An 18,122-nucleotide genomic window follows, 5' to 3' on the forward strand; every position below is an offset into this window, starting at 1 on the left:
AACTCCGCCTGATCCTCCGGGCGGGAAATCCAGTCCACGTTTGCCTAGTGCCGTGCGGTCGGGGATGGTGATAAGAACTCTCTTGTGAGGGAGCGAGCGAGACTTTAGTCCGGTTTCCATGTCAACGATTCAGTCCATATTTGCCATCAGGCTGTTGGTGGCAGAGGCGCTTTCGTGAGGGTACGCGCTGTCCTAGTCCTAGTTCTCTAATCTGCGCCGGGATTCCTGCGCTGCCTGGGTGTGGGGTTAAAAGGCAGGGGCCGTAGGGGAGAAAACTCCACGGAGGGAAAGACCCATAGACCCAAACCTAGGGCTCGCTGCTCGAGCCAGCCACGTGCCCAGCTCCGCCCCTCCCCCCCTTTCCCGCTGCCATTGCCCCTAGGGAAAGCTGATGGGCCAGTTTCTAAGAAAGTTCCCCTTCAACTCCGCAGTCCCTGGGATAATGGTGTGGGGCTCTAAATGTAGGGGTGTAAAAGAACAATAAAGGATTTGAGATTTAAAAAATATATAGTGGAAAAGGAGAAATCCCACGTTACCTCCTCCAACCCAGGTGGATAGATTTTTTTGTGCACTTTACCTCATTGTTAAATAAAAATGGTGGCTGTTTTCTAAACAGCTTGCCCACGTGTAGAAAAGGGATTTTGACACTTTGCGAATTTCACAGCCCTTGAAGAAAAGGGATGAGGGCTTCCTCTGGAGAGACCCATTCTGGCTTCCAGATTTTCACTGGGCTCTGGGTTTCCTATTACACTCAAGCTCTGAGGAAAATGGCAGGATAATTGCATGTAAAAAATTCCTCATTTGTGTGCGGGACCCAGGACTGTTTGCCAGCTCAGAGGCAGTTGATTAAATAGCCAAGCTCCATTTATGAGGCAGCCTATAATTTGGCTTCTAGGACCTAATGCATGGGGAGAGTTGTTGCCCCTGAGGACTGAGTGAAACAGGGCACTGGCCCATTCCAGTCAGTCAGGTCCTGGCGTTTGGTTCCTTCCTAGGAGGGCGGGGTGAGCGAACACCATTCTTAGATTGACAGGAAGGTGTTGTCTTATTAGTGTAGGATGCTCTTAAGTGTTTTAGGGATAGGGATGAGTTCAGGTTTTTCGAATTATTCATGGTGACCAGTGGCACAGACAGAACTCCAGGGGCCTGCAGAATCTGGAAATTCTAAGATAATAGTTCTGTGGCCAAGAAGTCTCCATTTGTAAAAGCTGAGGAGAGAAGAGGCCCTGATGGCTAGTGACTACATGGACCTCGGCTTCTTTTTCCTAAGGCAGCCTTAGGCCTGGTGAGGCGCTGGAATCTCCTCTGGCTTTTGTAGCCTGTCACATCAGAGCATTCCAAGTCAGCCTGAGGAGGAAAAGGCTGCTGCTGGGATTTGGTTGGGCCTGTAGATCCGGCGTTTTATATGTAAGCCTCCAGCTCAATCTGCATCTCTTAGAATGTAATGGTAAAACTTTGAAGAATCTTTTCAATGGAGAATAGAAAACAAATTGGGTTGCATCCATTTTCTCAGTGACATGTCAGACTGCCCTTTTTCTTTTAGCCATTCTGTGTAGCCATTCCTCTTCTGCAGTGGTTCCTTCACTCACATTCCTCCATCCCTTATAGCTTCTTCTGTGGTCTGTTTATAGGCTCACAGGTACTGTACTGGGAGACGGGATATTGGTCACTGTGGGCTATGTTCTCTTAGGAGACAAAGATGAGGCTTGGGTTCAGCTAGAAGGCTGTCATATTTCCCAGAGTAGCTTCAGTGGTGAGCATTTTAAGACAGTATTGAGATGACCAGCTTTGATCTCAAATCCATTCTGATAATCAGATCCCATTGTTGGATATGACACAACTTGACTTTTTTTTTTTTTTAAAGGCTTAAAGGCTAAGTAGACAAGGGCAACTTTGGGGACTCTGCTACTTTTTAAAGCCACTCTCCTCTGTCATCTAACTTTAAGTGATGGAGCAGTCCCTTCCCCTTTCTTTCAATTCCGTAAAATGGGGATAATCCGACCTCATGCCCCCAGGGCCTTGTGAGGACCTGTTACTGAGGGCAAGGGAGAGGGAAAACGGAAAGTCTGAACAATAATATGTCATTATGTCATTACATTAGGCTTGCAAAGGGGTTTAAAAGTAAGGTCCACTCTCTCACTCAGCTGGGTCGTTAGAGCGGGTTTGTAAAAGGCTTTGAAGAAGAAAAGTACGGTAGAAGTGCTAAGTAGCAGCCAAGAGACCAGGCCCACTGCCAGAGGGTCAGGCCTGGGCCTGAGGCGGCCGCGATCTCAGGCTGAGCCAATTCTGCAGACGCGAGTAAAGTTCACGCTGCCCGCTCCCCTCGGTGCGGCCTAGAGGAGACCGACCCGGATAGGAACGACGGGAGGAAGGCGGCGCAGGTTCCGGAAAGGCGCAAGCTCCGGGCCGGGTTTTCCCCGAAGCCTTCGGCGGCGGCGCTGCCGAGCGAAAGCGGCAGAGGGCCTGCTGCCGCCGCGGCTGGTTATCTCCCCTCCTCCTTTGTGAGGGGAAGGGAGCGAGTCCGTTCCACGGCCTGCGCCCGCTCCGCGCTCCGTTCCGGGTTTGCCAGGCGGCCGCGACGGCGCTGGGTAAAATGGCAGTGCTGAGCCTCGTGTCGGAGTGAGGGGGACTCGGAGGAGAGTGGGGCGCTCTAGCCGCTCAGTCCGGCCGCTCGCCCGCTCGCCCGCCCGCTGCCGCGCAGCAGCCTCGGTCCGCGTCGCGGCCGGGGAGGGGAGGCAGGGCGCCCGGCCCGCGCTCCGACTCTGACTCCAGGCGCCCGGGTTGCCGCTGCGCGCCCTCCAGCCCGCCCGTCCCGGGTCCCCCTCCCCCCGCTCCCTCCCTCCCTCCCTCCCTCCCCGCCCCCTCCCCCTCGCCTCCCTCCCTCCCTCCTCCTTTCTCCGGCAGCAGAAAGCGGAGAGTCACAGCGGGGCCAGGCCCTGGGGAGCGGAGCCTCCACCGCCCCCCTCATTCCCAGGCAAGGGCTTGGGGGGAATGAGCCGGGAGAGCCGGGTCCCGAGCCTACAGAGCCGGGAGCAGCTGAGCCGCCGGCGCCTCGGCCGCCGCCGCCTCCTCCTCCTCCGCCGCCGCCAGCCCGGAGCCTGAGCCGGCGGGGCGGGGGGGAGAGGAGTGAGCGAGCGAGCGCAGCTCAGCAGCGGAGCCCCGCGAGGCCCGCCCGGGCGGGTGGGGAGGGCAGCCCGGGGGACTCGGCCCCGGGGCGGGGTGGGAGGGGGGGAGAAGACGAAGACAGGGCCGGGTCTCTCCGCGGACGAGACAGCGGGGATCATGGCCGCGCAGGTCGCCCCCGCCGCCGCCAGCAGCCTGGGCAACCCGCCGCCGCCGCCCTCGGAGCTGAAGAAAGCGGAGCAGCAGCAGCGGGAGGAGGCGGGGGGCGAGGCGGCGGCGGCGGCAGCGGTCGAGCGCGGGGAAATGAAGGCAGCCACCGGGCAGGAAAGCGAGGGCCCCGCCGTGGGGCCGCCGCAGCCGCTGGGAAAGGAGCTGCAGGACGGGGCCGAGAGCAATGGGGGTGGCGGCGGCGGGCCCGGCGCGGAGCCGGACCTGAAGAACTCGAACGGGAACGCGGGCCCTAGGCCCGCCCTGAACAATAACCTCACGGAGCCGCCCGGCGGCGGCGGCGGCGGCAGCAGCGATGGGGTGGGGGCGCCTCCTCACTCAGCCGCGGCCGCCTTGCCGCCCCCAGCCTACGGCTTCGGGCAACCCTACGGCCGGAGCCCGTCTGCCGTCGCCGCCGCGGCGGCCGCCGTCTTCCACCAACAACATGGCGGACAACAAAGCCCTGGCCTGGCAGCGCTGCAGAGCGGCGGCGGCGGCGGGGGCCTGGAGCCCTACACGGGGCCCCAGCAGAACTCGCACGACCACGGCTTCCCCAACCACCAGTACAACTCCTACTACCCCAACCGCAGCGCCTACCCCCCGCCCCCCCAGGCCTACGCGCTGAGCTCCCCGAGAGGTGGCACTCCGGGCTCCGGCGCGGCGGCGACCGCCGGCTCCAAGCCGCCTCCCTCCTCCAGCGCCTCCGCCTCCTCGTCGTCTTCGTCCTTCGCTCAGCAGCGCTTCGGGGCCATGGGGGGAGGCGGCCCCTCAGCGGCTGGCGGGGGAACCCCCCAGCCCACCGCCACCCCCACCCTCAACCAACTGCTCACGTCGCCCAGCTCGGCCCGGGGCTACCAGGGCTACCCCGGGGGCGACTACGGCGGCGGGCCCCAGGACGGGGGCGCAGGCAAGGGCCCAGCGGACATGGCCTCGCAGTGCTGGGGGGCTGCTGCTGCGGCGGCGGCGGCGGCAGCTGCCTCGGGAGGGGCCCAACAAAGGAGCCACCACGCGCCCATGAGCCCCGGGAGCAGCGGCGGCGGGGGGCAGCCGCTCGCCCGGACCCCGCAGGTACACTGCTGAATGGGGAGGGGCTGGGGCGAGCGGGGTCCGGGGAGTGGGTGGCGGCTGCGGGGACCAGGCCACAGCCGTGGGCTACCCCCAGTCCGGGGCCCCCACTGCTGGGGAGCTGCCATTGTCTGGCTCTTCTCTCTTAAAATGGCTGCCTGTCTGCCTTCCTTTCCTTCCCTCCTTCAGCCTTTGTGTGGGGCTTTCCCTGAGGTGTCTGCTCCCCTTCTCCCTCTCCCCTGGTCCCTTTGAACTCCGGGGGTCTTCAAGGGGGTGCGGGGCAGAGTGCGGGGAAGGGGCCTGGTCAGGGGTGAGGGGGTGCTGGAGGCTCAGGTTAGGGGTGCAGGCATTGCTAGGAGCTCAGGTGTTAAGTGAACAATTCTTTGCTCACCTGCCGCTCCTCTCTGCCCCCCCTGCCTTCCTCCAGGCCGTCCCCCATCTGTGCTTTTAAGGAGGGGCCCCTCAGACTCGGGGGGACCTCGAGGGAGGGCAGGGGCCTGCTTGGGGGCAGCTAGAGGCCGGCCGCGGTTCACCCAGGGCAGCTTGGGCCACCTCCTGCTTAGTCTCCTTCGGCCCAGTGGCCTGGGCTTCTCCCTGGAAGTGCTGGTAAACAGCTGAGTGATTGGAGTAGTAAGTGCAGATTGCTTTGGTTTGGGATTTGAATTATGGAGGTAAAATCCTTCTGTCAAAGCCAGGAGACAGTTGGTCTTAGGTTGACATCCTATCTGTGATCTGATTGGCTCCCCATCTCCTGCTCTTGGCCATTTATAATTGCCTCTGATGTAATGGTACAACAATCCTGATGAGCTCATAAACTTTTACACTCTGCTTTTCTGCCAGTGATAACCCAAACCATCGCTGCCACTATCTGCCTTTTATTCCAGAGCTGAAATTGGCTGTGACCTTGAGGAGGGAGGTTTAAGCAGCAATACTGTATCAGCAGGAGCAGAGCCCCAGACAGGCTGCCCTTGTTACATTGTGCCTGAAACAAAAGAGGAGGCAGTGGCATTTTGCTTGTACCTTGGATTTATTTTGCTTGTTATGTTTTATGCAGCCTGAAATAGATTCTGTGTTGTCAGAACAGTAGCTGGGTTTTTCTCTACAATGGGTTTGCTGTTTGTTTTGGTTTTGTGACTTTTCTGATGGTATAAATGACTTCTTTGATGGCTCTGAGGATCCGTTTGTCTTGAGTAATTTTGACCCTGTTCACTTTGCAGAATTGAAATTATTTTACTGGATTTTTTATTGAGTGCCAAATGTAGGGTCTTTATGGGAGGAGATAATAGAAAACTTTTTTTTTTTTTTTTTGAGAACTAGAAGCTTTCAGAGAATTTCATGTTAGGTTCAAGAGTTCTGTTTTAAGGAAAGCTGGCCTCATTCTTTGTTTACATGTTGAATCTTAACACTCTTTTGTTAATTGAATTTTGGTAAAGCAGCTCAATTTAAAGGGAAGCTGACATCTTTCATGATCTTGAGAGGGAGTTTATCCTAAAGACTTGGCTTGGTGTTCCTGGAATATCAAAAAGGCTAGTTTTCTATTTTGTCATTTTAGAGCTTTAAAATAGAGGACAACCAATTTTTTTCTTTGCATTTTAAGGTATGTTTCTTTTTTTTTCTATATTGCAAGATAAAAAGATAGGACCTACAGTGATACTTAAAATTTGCTTAGAAATTACAACTTTCAGGTACTTTTTTATGCGTTCTCTTTTATTTTGCGATTTTTCCCTCTTCATGTTCTGTTTACAATGCTTTGATCAGAAATAGTGGGTATTTTATGGAGTCATGTATCTTTGCAAAGAGGAGGAAGAAAGCTCCAAAAGCTCCCTGCATATTCCCCTCCCAGCAGTACTCAGTTTACCTTTGTGGTACTAGGCTCACTTAGGCAGCTAATTAGCTGTATTCCCTCCCCATCCTAGAACTGCTTTTCTACTCTTCCACTGAGCTGGGAATTTTGAAAATAGTTGTGTTAGATGGCAGATTTAGAGCTCTGTGCCATGACTCTATGTCTTCCATGATTTGTACATCTGGGCAAGAGATAGGGGAATTTTTTATTGGATTTCTAGTGTCTGGAGAATAAGTTTTTTGTCTTTATAAACAACATTCTCTTGTCTCTGGATCATTCTCTATATAGTCTACACCTCTTTCCCCTCATGGCTTCTGTTTTTGGTGGGGGTGAGAAATTTATCTGTCTTAAATTTAGAGCAAATAATTTTGGGTAAGTCGAGGCTCATTTAAAAGCAAAGGTTAATTTGAATTCTGGTTTTGAGATATGAGGCAAACACATGTTTTTTTTGGGGGGAGGAGGGAAATAAAACCAACTTTTGCTGTACAGTGATTTCTGTTTTTCAGTCATTAAATATTTGAGCACTTTCTATGTGCTAGATACTATGCTCTGTGCTGAGTAAATGGTAGGAAAATAGATCCAGTCCCTGTTTGGAAGCTTGTTTGTGCTGCCTTTGGGTGAATTTTCTGATTCCCTTTTAACATCACCAGACCTGGCACTTCTCGTGCCATAGATTCTTGTTTGGTTTCAGTTCAGTTGTCTGCTATCCTGAGACCCAGAGAATGGGCTGGTGAGCATTCACTCGTGGAAGAGACGGTGCAATTTCCAGTTTTATGGGGCTGCTTCAAGTGTGTAGTCTAGATGAGGGTTGTAGGTAGATAGATTTTGTTCTGGATCCCTCTTTGCTACTTAAGGATAAAGCTCTCGTCAGACCATGATGCCCTATTAAGCATTCTTAAATAATAGGATCTTGCTCTGTCTCTTTGTTTCCCTAACTCGGTTTTGGGTTATGAGTATTTTGCAGAAACTTGATTGACACAGCTAAGGTGGTAATGTTCTCTTTTGACTCTGCCTTTTTGAAATAATGAATAGGTAAGTGCATGTATTGTGGCTATGTCTTTTTCACAGGAGCTAGGAAGATTCCAGCAGACACTCTCTCTATCCCTTTCCATAAGTAAGTACTGTGTCTCAAGGTGTTGAATCCTACTGATGAAATACTTTGCGGTCACCTGATATAAAGCTTTTTACTTGGGATGTTTCTAGGTTGTAGTACTTGGAGAATAGTAAGTACCAGCTCATCAAAGTAAAAAATGAAATAGAATATGTAGTCCAGGATCAAGCTGGATTTGATTGTAGTAGTTTGGCTGTTAGATACTGCTATGGAAATATCAAATGTTATTTCCAACTACTGGGTAACAAATACAGGCATCCTGGGCTTATTATGGGAATGCCCTACTGGCAGAAACTCTGGGCTGGCTGAAACACAGGACTCTTGGAGCTCTCTCAAGTAGGAGGGACCAGGAAAACCACACTGAGATGGCACTTCGTTGTGGGGGCTTCATGTTTCTGTACTGTTCATGAGAGAACTGGGGTTTTGGGGGGTTGGGGTGGTGGTGAGAGAAAAGAGAAGGCAGCCAGGACCAAGGTTGGCTTCTTTGTATTGGGCCCTGCGAGGACTTTTTTAGGTCCCTTCCTTTGTGTATGACATAGTAACCATGACAAGTGGCACCTGCTGTAACAAGATGTCTTGGATTGCATTAAACATTCATATGTTGGATTGATTCCTATAGGGTGTGATGTCTACAGTAGGCCTTTTGCAAAGAGGTTAGAGAACTTTTTAAAGACTGTGGAAATAGACAAAGTAATTGTCTGAGCCCCTTACCATTCCACACCCCAGTCCCCGTTGTATTGAATGGCTTCAAATCCCAAAATTCTAGAAGCAACTGAAACATGCAAATATGATGAAAATAATGGTATTCAAAATAAATTGACACCGAATAGTTTTTCCTGCCAGTGAGCTAGGATACCTTGGTCCCTGAAAAGGAGTCCTGATTCCCATGACTTTCATCTCAGGGTTTTACCTTGTTTAGATTGGTCATTATCGTCATCGAGTTAGTTGTGTGCGGCGCATTGGTGAGGGGTAAAGAGCACAAGACTCCGGAAGAGGAGGCTTTGGTTCCACATGCAGCTCTGAATTAAGCTGTGTGACTTTGGGCAAGTCATTTGCCTTCTGTTTCTTTTGGTGGACTGCATGAGTCTCTCTGATGCTGCACGTTTTTCTGTGCTTCCATACCTGGCTCATTAGGAGGGCAGCATCTTCCTGTACATTTATAGGTAGGGGTCTTGAGACCATCTTTTTAACCCTGGGTTCAAGGAACTCAAAGCTGTTTTCTTATGAGTATTTACAGGAACAAGTTCTGTACATCTGGGTATCATGGTGGTCTGTAGCCCTTTGCAGAAAAAGCCCTACCAGACTGTTTTGCCTTTAAATTGTTAATCTGTTTGTCGTTAGTCATTCCACCTGGCTGGTGGTTAAAAAACACTAAATAGTAATTGAAAAATTAGGCAGACTTCATTAAAGCAAGACTTGAAAAATAGTTGCTTCAGAATCTCCAAGAGGGAATTTTGGGGATAGATTAGGGATGGGGTGAGGAGTGGATATTCATAAATTCAGCGTTAACACTGCTTCTTTCAGGGGTTAGGGGTGGGGTAGGAAGGTGGAAGAGGTGGCATTAAGCTCTCTAGACTCTTGGTGTTTGGACAGGTCTAGGTCTGGTTTGGGCAGTTGATTGTAATCTGATTGCCTGAACTTGCCCTGTAAGGTTTTCTGATGGGAGCAAAAGTTCCTGAGAGTGGAACAGGAAAAGCTAAGCGTCTCAGGGTCAACTTCATAGGCGTATTGCCTTTTCTCATAGCCTTGTTTTTTAAACTATGTGGTGTGGTTTGCAAGTGGTTCTGGAAATGCTGTTCTTTCTTTTCTCTAGCACACCTGAATTTCCATGCTTTCTCCTCCTGGCGTAGTAGTTTAAAAGTGTAATTTAGGCATATTAGAGGTGTGCTAGAAGGAAGCTTCCCTTTATAAAAGAGGGAAGAAGGTAGAGGGAAAGGTGTTTGATAATTCTCTGCTTGACGCAGCAGCTTCTTCCCCTCTGAAGGAACCAAATGTTTCAGAGCTTTGTGTAAATACTTGCTGAGCTGTCAATATGTACCCAGGAGGTTTCTGTAGTAAGATGTGAACGGCTCTATAGAATGTTTGACAGGCAAATTAATAAACAGTTTTCAAGCAAAGATAATGCTAGTCTCTTCTCATGTGGTGCAATAAAATAACACTGGAGAAAAAGACATGGGAATACGGAAGAGGGCAGTGCAGGGGGTGGTGATGGAGAGCTCAGAGATGAGGAGAGATGATCTAAACGAGTTTCGAAGTGAAAAGATGCTGCCCTGCCAGAGAAGCCTCTGTGACTCTGGCTCCATGCTAAGTTCAGGGCATGTAAAACCCTGTTCAAAATCAATTACAATTCCACAGTGAAAACAGAAGTTTAGAAAGAAGGCCCTAAGCTTCAGTAGTGAGGTAAGTGTGCTCCAAGAGCTTGGTATATGAGACTTTGAGTGTTAAAGGTTTTGTAGTTTGGTGAGATGTTTTTAGGGTTGGGTTTGCATTTTTGGAATACCGGAAAGTAGAAAAAGATACTGCCACTTCAGCGCTGTCTTCTCTGTTCTGCTGTGGCTCCCAGGGTTATAAGCCCCCTCCAAGGGGTTTATGCATGTAGTTTTTACTGGACTCTGTGTATCATTTGCATGTATATTAAAATTAATACCCCTAGGTTCCTGGGTCAGTACAAAGTCCAAATGTTTGGGGACTCAGTAAATCCTGCTTGAGGGGTTGTGTGGGTAGATTCAGTCTTGGTGTTTGAAGTTGCCATTTTAGGATTAAAAACATTTCTGGGTTCCTTCAATGAAACAATCTTTTTACGAAGGTGTTTTAGAAATACAGTATATCTTAACCTGTCTGCCTGTAGTATACTCTACTTTGGTAGTCTTGTGAGATGACCAGATTTGCCTTCCCAAAGTCTGGTTTTAAACTAAATCCATTGCCTCTGACACCAGTTTTCTTCACATGAAGTGATTTTTTAGACCAGAGTGCTAGCATCGTAATAGGGGATATGAATGTAATCATGACTCTGAGCATAATTTTTAGGTTCAGGTAACTTACCAAAGCTTATCAGCTTGTTTTAAAACAAAATACAGAACCTTGGGTTGACACTGACATTGGTTGCCCTGGCCTTTCCCAATATGGTGGCGGTGAGGGTATTAGAACTTCAGACTTGTTGCTGAGAGCATGATACATAGCTTAGGGAGATCTGGAGATTCAAATGGAGGCGGGAAATTGCCATACGTGAACATACCAATTAAATACTAAGAAGGGACTTAAAACTGAAAAGATAGAGGCAATCTCTGTTTCAGAGTAATTTCGTTTTCTTGGGGAAGCATGCTTATGTGCGTGTGTCTGGAAAACTTATAAAGCAAGATTTTATAAATGGATAGAGACCAAACAGTCTATGGGCTGAAGGAATGTGAGAATAAGGAACAGAGTTAGATGTGTTACCTTGGGACAGCCTTTCAGAAGCAGTGATTTGTGAAGCTAAATGTTCAAGAAGGGGAAAGTTGAGATACTTAATTTGCCTTTTCATAACTCTACTGAGTTCTATGGGCTTTATAGAATCCAAATTACACATCCATCCACAGACCAGTAGTTGTCTCATTCCAGTGACTTTGAGAATTTGGACTCTAACCATAAAATTCCATGAAAGAGAGTGGTTCCAGGGTCTTAGTGGTTCCTGTGGTTATGTGGGGCCTTTCGTACAACCTGCCAAGTTCTCGGCCCGCTCAGGGGCTCTTTTGTAGTAATTTTGGGTTTGGAAGGTCATGTCACCCTTAGAGTTGTGTGCCCTGGACAACTCTGCAGTGACGGTAGTTCAACTTTGTTTGGAGAGCTTGGTTTTTTTTTTGGTTTTTTTTTTTTGGCCCAGTTGACCTTTCGTAAAACAAGAGCCATGAGGTACCTGTCGGGACTCTTGGATTGCTGCTATTTCTGAAGAGCTGGGAGCTGAGCTCAAGCTGAGTTGCTTGGATCAGGCCTTACATTGGGTGGGTAAGCCTGCACTTATGCAGTTTGCCCATCTGTTCACAGAAATAGCCTTTAATATTGTTTTTGATTAGGTTGGCTGTGGCCACAAAGCTCATAAATGCTGCAAATATTTGCTTATTTCTTATGGGAACCTTTGAAATGTAGTGATTTGGGTTTCTTTTTACCTGCTGGTCCATGTGTGATTGGACCACACATGATTTCTGGCAGTTTTCAAGGGCTGTAAGTGGATGCTTAACAGCTGAAGATGCATGGTGTGTCCAGTGCCAGGCTACCACAGTGCTGCCACCTGGAAGAGAAAGATGGGTTACCCTGTTCCAGTATAGAAATGCGGAGTCTTGAATACAGATTTTAGTTTAGAAATATTCTCCAACTTCTTTTGCCTTGCTGTTCTGGCATTTTGCAAAAGCAAGGTTCTAATAACTCGGAATTGGGCACAATGGTTCATCTGCCATGGACAGCAGGTATATAGGGGCTTGATAAACTCCTTGGTCAATCCCAGGTTTTAGAGAAATCCAAGGTAGGGTGAGCGGTGACTGAACAGCCTTGACTGCTCTTCCCTGCAATCGCTTCTCCCCCTATTTAAATGGATGGAATAGCTTTTATTGAATGTGAAGGGACATCTGAGTGAACTTTTATTTGTTTTTGTTAGTCATTTGTGCGTACTAGAAGGTGGTCTTGGGACAGGTTGACTCTTTATTTCCCAGTGGCTTCTGCATTTTCTAAGGGTGTACTGCAGTGGGAAGAAGTCGGATGCCAAGAATGCATTCCAGCATGCTGCAGAGGAGGAAATTTGATCCCTAAAATGTTGACTTTGTTGGTTATGGTACATATTAGAAATCACCCAGTAATCCAGGACAGATTTTTGTCGCCCTCCTGGAAGTTAATGTTGATATGAAATACTAAAGGGCTTTGGGCACTGCAGCTAAGTGCTCTGCAGGCCAAGAGTGCTGCTGGAAATTGCCACCCATATGAAGAGGAAATGTGCCATGTGCTTTTTTTCTCTCTTGCATTTGGGCTTCCTTATGGCTTCTTCGTTGCTTCTGGGTTCTCAAGTCTACAGTGTTAGATATTAGACTTTCTCCTCCCTTGGCACTGGCACATTCATGATTTTCTGTGGCTCATCACTAGCAGCCAAGATTTTTGTATGCTTTTCCTTCTTAAACTTGTTAGTTTTCAGCTTGCTTATTTATAGACATCTCTGTTAGAAGGAACTCCCCCCTCAAGATCTAGCACAAGCATGACGGCAGCAGGGGATTTTAGGGGTTGATGTGATATCATTTAAAGACGCATTTGCTGTGTGCTTGGTGTTTTTTATTTTGCCTCCTGTTTTCTTTGAGGTCATAACTTGCTTGCCGGGCATGAGTGCTTCTGGGTCCAGCTGTTTCCTCTCAACTGACTTGTGCCTGGTGTACTTTGACTTTTAGGAAGAGTGTGAGTTCAGCCTCATGGTGGACGATTAAAGGCTGCTCGTTCTGGGTGCTGCCTTTTAGAGGAAACAGATATGTCTTTGGGCTCTCCAGGCCCAGTGATTTCCCCTCTTTCTTGGGTAGACCTTATTTTGGCTTTCTGGTGTCCTTAGAGGACAAGTCATCTGAGCAAGAATGCTGGGAATTAGATGCTGTTTCTTACTACGTCTTCTCTGGCAAATACAGAGGGCTTTCTCTCTTGCCCTTTGGGCAGTTTTCAGGTCTGGTCCTAGTGGTGGAGTTCATGAGTTGGTCCAGCATTAGTTCAGTAGGAGCGTGAAACTCTTGATAATCCAGGTTTGGATAACCTGCCTTTCATCTCCACACGTCTAACTTTTCACCTGTTAGGAATCTGGGCTGCTAAAGATAACTATCTTATAAAGGATTTGGGGAACAATTCTCATAGGTAGTTGATCCACAGCTTTGTCCTGGGTCAGGAATAGGCTGAGAAATTTGCCCCAGGGCAAATAGCTAGTAGAAGGTAGAGTTTGGATTTGAATCAAGGTTTGTCTGATTCTCCAGAGCTGTAACACTATAAACGACTAAAATTGCTGCTGCAGAATAAATTATTCAAACACTAAGGCTTATTGGGACATTATTTTTGCAATAGCCTGGAACTCTTAAATGGGGTGAAAGACTGAAAATGGAAAGCCTTCGGTTACAACTTGACATTATGCCTAGATTTTTGTCCCGTACGTCCTTTCCATTTAGGATTTTATTTAGGTTTCTGATGAATGGCCATGTGATCCCAGTGGTAAGAATTGGCAGCATTTGGTCCTCAGCTCCTTTCTTGGGAGGGACCTTGGAGAGTGGGGTTGGGAGTGAGATTCAGGTTCAAAGATAGAGTCATTCACTTTGATCTAACTTGCATTATGAAAATATTTGTAGAGTGATTTTACTTTCTACAACTTGGAGCACTCACAGGGGAGGCAGGGATTCTTGTCTGAATTTTCCACTTGGGGAAAATGAGCACATGAAAGTTGAGTGCTACACACAAAGTTTCAGCACAGTCAGCTCTAAAACTGAGGTTTAAAGTTCCCTTAGGCTGTGTGACTTTAGGCAAGTCACTTAACTTTTCTGAATCTGTATCCGATTATATGAGGGAAAATACCTACCTTGTAAGCTGTAGTAAATATTAAATAAGATACGTGAAAGTGCTACTGGTATTATCAAATAAAATTCAAACATGACTCCTGGTTGGTAGAGGCCCCTGCTTGAGAGGAGGATAGAACTGAGTGGTTAAAGACAGTATTGGTCTCCACTAAATTAAAAGCTATCCCGTAGTTCTTAGCTACATCTGAGTTATATAAATGTTCTCATTTGAGAGCTAGATTAGTGCAGTGGTTCTCAATGTGGTCCCTAACCATCAGCATCAGCATTACCTGGGCCCTGTTTAGAAATGCAAATACTCTGCCAGACTTAGTGAATCCAAAACACTGGCTCTGTGTAATAAGCCCTCTACGCCATTGTGATGCAAGCTCAAGTTTGGGAACTGCTGAATTTATGCTCAACTGGGCTCCAGAGTACATCGGAATTCCTGGAGGGGCTTCTTCCAAATTACACCATGAGCTAATGTTTCCAATGTATCTTCCCCTCCCATGATGTCAAAGTATAATTGGATGGAGAAAAGGTTAAAAGTGCTTGAGGTTGGGGGAGAAGAAAGAAAATACTTTTGAGATGGATCGTCTACTGTACAATAATGGTAAACTCTAGTGACAAAACAAGTCTGAGTATTTATAGGACTTGGGGACTCCCTGCCTTTCATTTCTCTTTCATCTCTTTAGTGACCCAGCATGAGGAGGATAATCTGAATCTGTGGTCTTGGTTGTTGAATGAAGGTGGAAAGGATCCTTTTAGGAGGGTAACCTATGGTGCTCTCCAAGGATGCCCAGCTGATTAAACTGCCTAAGGAAGTGATTCTTGAAAATGCTCTTCGAAGGCCAGTATCGGAGCATTAAATAAATGTCCAACGTCCCTCTGCTCGTGATGGCCAGTGGGTCTGAGAACAGGGCCTTTGGTGACCTGGTGATCTCTCCGTGGGCCTCTCTCATCCCCTGCCCCCCAGTGGCCACTCTAGGGTTCTGCTGTGATTCCTTTCTTTGTGTCCCTTGTGAAGTCCTAGCAAATAAATCCTCTAAATAGGCTCCTGACAAGTCGTCCCATCTCTGAAGTGGATGAGGTCTCTCTGAGGAGTGGACACTTGAGCCAAGACCTGTCCCCACTGTATGACTTAAATAAGAATTGTGTTTGACACAGAAATGGGAGTTACAGGAATGGTCGTAATAAACATTGACAATGCAAAGACCAGTGGGAGAACCAGTGTTCTAGTTCACTTGGGATTTCTGAAAACCCAGTGTGGTTTCTGTATCCTTCCCATTAAAAACAAGTTTCCTTGTAGCAGACCTCTTTCTCCTCCTGCCAGAGACATGGAGCTGTTGTGATCATTGTGATCTGGCTGCGATGGAGGCAGCGGCTTCCAGGAGGCTGTATGCTGACAGTTTGATCTGTGATGTGATATTTGTATGCATAGGCAAGTACTTTAGTAGGGATTCTTTTGTTCTGTGTGTGTGTTTGTGTATTTTAAACTCACTTTATCATCCTTCTGACTTTTAGCTTTATTTTTCGTGGTCTTGTTTTTTTTCCTTTCTCATTCTCTTTTGGCATCTGACTTGAGTAGAATGCGAAGCACATGGAGACCTCAGTAACTTTACCACACCAGCGCTGGTAAAATGCCTCCTTTCAGGACTGTAGGTGCAATTTATACCACTTCCAGATCAATGTCATTCAGTGAAGATTCCTGCTATCGGCTTACCTCTGTTGGAATGGCCTGGCTGACGACAGGCAGAAAGCGCCTTTCTCTAATTATCTAATAACAGAAGTTTCCTAATGATCTCTACCTCTTCTCTTTTCCTACTTTATTGCCTTTGGTGTGGAAACTGTTGGTTCAGCCCTCCTTAATCCGTTTTTAGGGTTCTTTTGGCCCAGGACAGATTTGTAACATTCTTGTTTTTCTTTCTAGTCTGTGATTTGAATCTTCTGCTTTCCCAGTGCAGCTTTGAGTTGGCTTCTTTAAAACCCCTACATAAAACCTCAAGTGACCAATATGTGGTCACATTATGGTATTTTGGGTTAAAATAAAATGAGATTGAGATAGCTGGGTTCACCTCTTCCCATCCCCTCCCCCCCGCCCCCCACAAACACACACATTCACCAACGGGAAATTCTGTGTGCTTTGGGTAAGACAATCTCAAAAGCGTGTGGGAGCCAAAACAGACTTGTGGGCTGGGAGTGGGGGGAGAGATACATTTTAGTTAGATTTCCATAGCTTAGCATGCCAAGTATCCATCCCAATTTGGTTATACTGGCCAGAGAGAGCAAATAAAGAAGAGAAACAAATAGGTTTCAGAAAAGACAGCTGGTAACTTTGGTCTGGTCCCATGTGTTTCTGGTCTAGATGATGAAGCCATGGTCTCCTGCACATTAGTGAGGGCGGTGGTGTCGAGGAGGTTGATACCAGTATACTTTTGGAGCTTTGACAAGAACTGGAAAATGTACGGGATTCTATGGCTTTTCATTCAGGGAATTTGAAGAAGCCTGAGGATTTGGAGACACCTATGATCTTAATAAGGTTGGCTGTGCCCTGAGCCTTTCTTTAACTTACTTAAACGTGCCTGCTATAGTTCAGAGTGGACTTAGGGGGACCAGGTGAAAACTTGTCATTTTTGGAAAGTGGTCCAAGGCAGTCCTAGGAATTAGAGAAATAATAAACACTGGCATTGCTGCTGCTTCTGAGTGTCTTTATCAAAAGACCTGACTTGATTGGATAGATGACAGTCAATGAGAGCATGATAAATGGAAACCCTGACTGCATGTAAATCAAGTTCCTACAGTTCAGTGATGTGTCACAGATACCTTTTTTAGTATAGAAGGAAAAACTGGCAGGATGTAGAACTGTGCCCTTAGAGAGATTTAGGATCTTTTTATATAACCCCTGCAAGACCAGTCCAAGTTTGGAGTTACAGATAAAATGAAAGGAATAGGCAAAATGAGAGGTTTTTTTTAAAGAAAAAGCACATGAGGCCTTAACATTTCGTCGTTTAGGAGCAGTTTTTTCCTTGCCTTTTTTGTTTGTTTTTGAGCAGTATCTGCAAAGCAGTTTAATAGGGAAGAGGGAGGAGTATTTTAGAAACTAGGTCAGAAGAAGTAGGTGTGATTTAGAAGTGTTGTTTTTATTAAAAAACTGGTATGCATCCTCCTAGGTGAAGCTCTGTACGATTACGTGACCCTTGCTTTTCTATGTATTCCTTAAGTGTATTTTATCACTTAATGATGAATGGCAAATAAGCAGGACAGAAAATGTCTTAAAAAACTGTCGCGTTCAGTTGCGTTTGTAATCCATCAGCACGAAGGTCCTTTCCCTAGTTGAAGCACCAAAGGATGGTTTGTGGGAGGAAGTACCTTTTTCTGGTGTCAACCCATACCACCTCATGTGGGTAACAAGGTTTGTACATTATTAAGCTTTTAATTATTGAGCATGTACTAGATACAGAATACCAACCTACCTTTCTTGCATACCACCAAGATTTCCTGGACTTTGATTACATTCCCCATTTCTTGAGACTTTTCAGGATAAGAACTTTTTAAAAACTCACTTAATTGCCCAGTCCTATTGCCGAAATGTTGTCTGAAGCATACACTACTTGGGACTTGCCAAAACGGCAATACTTTTTTTTGAAAAACCTGAGTCCCTATCATATGCCAGTTGCTTACAGTAATGCAATAACTATTTATGGAGCTTCTGCAGTGTGTCAGGCACTGTATTGTGAACATAGGATTCATAATTCCTGCCTCTCATGGAGTACTTTCTAGTGGGGAAAGATGTAAGTAAATCACAAATAACTACCGTGTTTCCCTGAAAATAAGACCTAGCTAGACCATCAGCTCTAATGCATCTTTAGAAGCAAAAATTAATATAAGACCCGGTCTTATTTTACTATAATATAAGACCGGGTCTTATTTTAATGCTGGGTCTTACATTAATTTTTGCTCCAAAAGACATATTAAAGCTGATTATCTGGCTAGGTCTTATTTTCGGGGAAACACGATATGTAATTATAATTCTATAAATACACTGTAGGAGACGTACTACCTTCATTAAATTATTTTCTAACTATTTTTTAAAGTAAATTTTTATTTATGATAACCTTGGCTAGTGGGGTAGTTTTGTACAGTTGGGCTCTTGGGATGGGTACTGGCCAGTTTATTCCCTTAACTGCTCCAGGGTCAAATGTTACAGGAAATTCTCCATCTGAGATTGGACTTGAGTCCG

The 18,122-nt window shown here is 47.0% G+C and overlaps 1 protein-coding gene across 2 annotated transcripts in view; it reads left to right on the top strand.

Moving 5' to 3' along the window:
• The first annotated feature begins 3,212 nt into the window (after positions 1-3,212).
• ARID1A (AT-rich interaction domain 1A) overlaps positions 3,213-18,122 on the top strand; it is a 65,818-nt gene continuing 50,908 nt past the window's right edge. The window contains exon 1 of one of the 2 annotated variants that reach the window (XM_033113552.1): positions 3,213-4,398. In XM_033113552.1, the coding sequence (XP_032969443.1) occupies positions 3,283-4,398 (1,116 nt within the window). In that variant the 5' untranslated portion in view covers positions 3,213-3,282. The remainder of the gene's footprint in view (positions 4,399-18,122) is intronic. The other variant, XM_033113551.1, reaches the window with a different exon arrangement.

This window comes from Rhinolophus ferrumequinum, chromosome 9, assembly GCF_004115265.2.
Source record: "Rhinolophus ferrumequinum isolate MPI-CBG mRhiFer1 chromosome 9, mRhiFer1_v1.p, whole genome shotgun sequence".
In the NCBI taxonomy this organism is placed as follows: Eukaryota; Metazoa; Chordata; class Mammalia; order Chiroptera; family Rhinolophidae; genus Rhinolophus; species Rhinolophus ferrumequinum.